Genomic DNA, 5000 nt, shown 5'->3' with positions numbered 1-5000 from the left:
GATAACCAGCGATAACGAAGGATTCAGGTCCCTAAATGAATTCAAGAATTATTCTGGTAAAGTTCCAAGTGACTTCATGACGCTTGTCAGATTTACGCCATGGGGCAGGCTTCACCTTCTACCTAGTAGCTGCAGTGTTTGTTTAGGTCAGTGGTTCTCAGCCTTTTTATCTTCACACCCCCTCTAAGAGGTGGTAATTTCCTCCACGGCCACCTTGTGCCTATATGTAAAATTCCCTCTCAGAGTTAAAGGAAAATAAAATAAAAAGAGAGAGAAGAGGGGTTTTTACTCTCTTGGGAATGAATTGGTGAGATAATTGGCACTGCTTCTTAGCTACTAGATCTTAAATGCTGGGCTGAATGCCAGAGAGTGTACATTCTGTCTGTTTCTGTATTTGGACTTGAGAGCAACGAGCAGAGAAAATGCACCTTCACAAAGATCCATAGATCCGAACGTACCTATAATCCAAACGAGTCCAACTAGAGTAGTAGACTATGGGAAAGTAACGTTATAAGGCGACAATTTTGCATTTTTTTCATAAATTTCTGAATATTAGTTCCTCACTCTTGTTAAGAGAATAACGAGTATAATTAGAGAATTTTTCTGTTTTTCCCTAGGGCTCTGGCACCCCTTGAATTTGCTGACGAGCTCCCTAGGTGGGGTGTAGTCCCAAGGTTAAAAACCACTGATTTAGGCATTTTTGAGAGTGTATATCAAGTCGCGCTCTCCTTACCCAAGTGAGACAAGGAGCCCTAAACTGCACTTACGGCTATATATATATATATATATATATATATATATATATATATATATATATATAATATATATATATATATATATATATATATATATATTAGTGATACAAAGACAGAAGGTGACAACTGGTTACTGTGCAGCTAGTGAAAGAACTGTATACAAACTTTGGCATGACATATATGGGGACACTTCGTACAACTCAACCACATGTCCCTCAAAGATGCTAGAAAAGAATGTCATTGGACCTGCCCAGTCTGCATCTGCCTTTGATGCCACCACATCACTGCTACACATACAATTGGTAATGCGACTAAAAGCCCATAATTTTTTGGTATATTTTAACAGCACAACAATGGGTGTCAACAAGTTCGACCAAATATTTGTTGTTGTCAACAACAACAACAAAATATTCGGTTAACCAACAGTAAATAAACGTGCATTCTTGATGACTTTGGCAGAGGAGTTGGTACTGCCTTGGGCTGAAGAACGTATGGTCTTACCCACAATCATGAGGTCAACAGCCATGTTGATGACGTACATCTTCAGAATCAATACTCACTCCCATAGTTTAGATGCTGCCACTATCCCTTAGAAACCCAGCAGATGCCTATTGTGTACTAGGAAGGAAAACAAGAAGACCAAGAAGAGGTGCTCAGACTGCAACAACCGCTACACACTCACATGCCAGTAAGTTAAGATAAGAGCAGTTTATTATTTTCGGCTTTTCAATTTATTGTAGATATCGAAAGGTATACTTCATCCATATACGACAGTTTCATGGGGTATAAAGGCTTATATATATAAAGGTATATATATATATATATATATATATATATATATATATATATATATATATATATATATATATATATATATATGTACATTTCAGAAAAAGTCAAAATTTCATCAAGTAATTTTTTTTTTTTTTTTTTTTTTTTTTTTGCGGGGAGGGGTTGGCCTTAGCGGGACTTCCTTTCCAGAAATTAGTGTGCATCCCTGAAGAATTGTGGTTTGGGTAGAGAGGTTCTTAACTTCCCCTATCTGTGCCATTTCAAAAATAGAATGTCATAATTTGAAAAAAAAAAAAAAAAAAACAGGCTTCATCAATAGGTTTCATAATGGTTGTTGCATCAAAATAAAGTACTAAGTTCAAGGTTTACAATGTTATTTTTTTTCAGTAATAAATGTAAAATTACTATTTTTCTTTTTCTTCTTCTTCTTCTTCGTGTTCTTCATGGGGCTGATTGCAGCCCAGGTTACGTGAATAAGGACTGTATCAGAAGGAGGTCGATGTCCTCAGATGAGCCGTTGTAACCTTATTAAGAAGATCAGGGGTTTTCTTCACATCTCATTCGCCTCTGTTTATGATTAAATCGGTTTTCCGAGAAAGTACCGGCGAGGGAGGAAGGGTTCATATATCAAAAGGCAATGGTGAGCTAATCGAAGCCTCGTTTCTCATTCTCTTGTGTAGAGATATGGTTTTAATCTTTTGTAGCCAAACCTGTCAAACTCAGGCTAGTTGTTTCATTTATTGCTATTTCAGCAACTGCATGAGAACTATTTTTTACAATGAAGGTGTTTGTGCCTTTATACTACTATATATATATATATATAATATAATATATATATATATATATATATATATATATATATATATATATACGCATCTGTAATAGCCAGAATACCCTCTTAACTTCTTGAATTCTTTGCTCTTTTTTGGATACGCTTGTCACTACAAAGCCGGAAGATCCAAGTTCAAAGAGACTTTTTTTTTTTTTTTTTTAAGAAATTGTGATGACCTGGGTTTGTTTCCCGGTACCGGACATCATAATTTCTTTTTTAATAAATCACTTTGAACTTGGATCTTCAAGCTCTGTAGTGACAAGCGTATAAAAAAAAGGAGACCAAAGAATTAACGAAGTTAAAAGGGCATGTGGCTATTACAGTTGCATATGTATCTGGTAAAAAAAGTGACCAGTAGATTCTGCTTATACTTATAATTACAATAATATATATATATATATATATATATATATATATATATATATATATATATAAATATGTATATATATATATATGATATATATATATATATATATATATATATATATATATATATATATATATATATATAATATACATATATATATATAAAATCTTTCTAGCGATTAGATGGTCTCTGCAGGAATATGCATTGAAAACCTAATCCCAGTTCATTTAATACATTGCACCATTAGTGAAGTGATACATATTAATTCTGATATTCTCTAGATGACGCACAAAAAATTTCCTTTTAAATGACTGAGAACTTCGAAGAGTAAAATAGTGAGAGACTCATTTTCCGCTGTATAAGGGTTAGTGTTGCACATTTATGCACTGTATATTTTGCTAAAATCCTTTTGCATATATTTATCTCAAATGGATCAGCATCCTGGGAAAGTCTCCCTCCTAATCCGAACGAGTTGCTCCATTTTTTCAGAGATAATCATCTTTAATTACGCTGCGTCCCTTATATCCATCTGTGCTTTTGCTTGTGTTGGTCAACGAGATTTATGCTATATATATTTCTCATGGCCATTTTGTAATTGTCTACATAGATCAAGTTTTTCAGTGCATATTCCAGCAGAGACCATCATATCGTTACAAGGAATAAAACTCAGAATAGCAATCAGAGTCTGAAATACAATTTTATATGACTTATATTGTTAAATCATTAACTTTAAGCCTCAGTAACCTTTGTTTTTAAACATTTAGTAAAAAGGCCACTACGATAGTGCTTCCAAGCGTTGAGATTTGGTCTATTATCTATATAACATAAAACTAAAATATAGATGCCTTTCCTCATCAAAAGTGGTTAAGAGTAGAGATATGTGTTCCCCTCTATTAGGTTTTAATTTCTAATAGACAGCTCCTGAAGTACAGGGTATCCATAAAGTCATTCCCTGATTAATAAAATTAATGACTGAAATTATTGTGGATATGACCGTACAACTTTCAAATTCTGTTGAGCAATTACTAAAGTTTCTTTTGTTTGCCTACAGATGCCGCTGTGATCGCTCTATCCTCTAGATGAGTCAAGAATAGCAGAAATGGTATCATTGCATGAGAAAGCCCAGTGTACGTTATGGTACCACGAAACAAAATCACCTGTTGCAGTTGAACGTAAATTCAGAAATGAGTATCGACGAGATCCACCAGATGTTAAAAGCATTAAAGACTGGTATAAAAAGTTCACAGAGCCTGGAAGTGTCGAAGACCTTAAGAGGAGCGGTAGACCCAGTGTAAGTGATGCATCCGTTGGTGCTATGCGCAATGCCTTCCAGTGCAATCCTAGAAAATCGGTTCATTACCCTTCTTGATTTTTTTCTTATGGAGTTATATCAAGGATAAAGCGTACAGTACGCCAGTATAAAATGTTGAGACCTTAAAAGCAAGGATAACAGTAGTTCAGTCATTGCTGATCAAATTGAAGCAAACCTTACACCTCTACCTATCAAGGTTGTGTGTAATAAAGGTCTGGAACACGGGAAAGACTTTATGAACACCCTACTTGGAATAGCCTGAGAATATTTCTCTCCTTAATGTACCATACACTGCACACAAAGACATCAGGCATCGGTCGTATTTCTTTTACTTGGAGAAGCAGTTTCATTGACAGTTAAAATTTTACTTTAAGACTTAGGCTGAAATCTTCCAACACTAGACCGACATTTCTTCAGACCCTTTTCCTTAAGTGCATCTCTTCTCTTTTATATTCTACAGCCATCGCTAAAATGTCTTCATATGCAAGGATTTTTTCTTCCTTTAACATTCTTCATTAATTTCAGGTGGTTATCTATCTTGAGGCTCGTCGTAATGAGTGTCCATACATGACATACTGTAACTTGAATCTTGCCTAGTTGTCTGACACGTGAAGAAAAACTTTCATCACAAATTCAGATATTTCCCGAATCAATCTGGTCTGATCACTTCTTTCCCAAAACATGAACTTTTCCATCTCCCATTCTGTTTTCATTTTAAAATTGTATTTTTCTTGGCGCTAAACGGAATGAATTTCATCTTCTAAGTGCATAGCATTTAATAACATAAGTTTTTTTTAAGTACCATTTTGTTTCTGAATATCATGCGTAAAACTTACCATACTTTTTAAAGGTTGTATTATTTCTTATACGACTGGTATAGATATGGCAATAAGACAATTAATGTCTCTCAGGTCGGTGTATCATTTTCACAGTTTTATTTAA

General features: G+C 34.5%; 1 protein-coding gene across 1 annotated transcript in view; it reads left to right on the top strand.

Annotated features, from left to right (window-relative positions):
- Window positions 1-3845: 3845 nt before the first annotated feature.
- The window catches only part of LOC135211447 (uncharacterized), an 18993-nt gene continuing 17838 nt past the window's right edge, over window positions 3846-5000 (top strand). Inside the window, exon 1 of the mRNA XM_064244755.1 lies at window positions 3846-4037. Coding sequence (XP_064100825.1) covers window positions 3846-4037 — 192 coding nt within the window. The remainder of the gene's footprint in view (window positions 4038-5000) is intronic.

Source organism: Macrobrachium nipponense, chromosome 4, assembly GCF_015104395.2.
Source record: "Macrobrachium nipponense isolate FS-2020 chromosome 4, ASM1510439v2, whole genome shotgun sequence".
In the NCBI taxonomy this organism is placed as follows: domain Eukaryota; kingdom Metazoa; phylum Arthropoda; class Malacostraca; order Decapoda; family Palaemonidae; genus Macrobrachium; species Macrobrachium nipponense.
The sequence above is the reverse complement of the archived record's forward strand: the minus strand, read 5'-3'. Positions and strand labels throughout refer to the sequence as shown.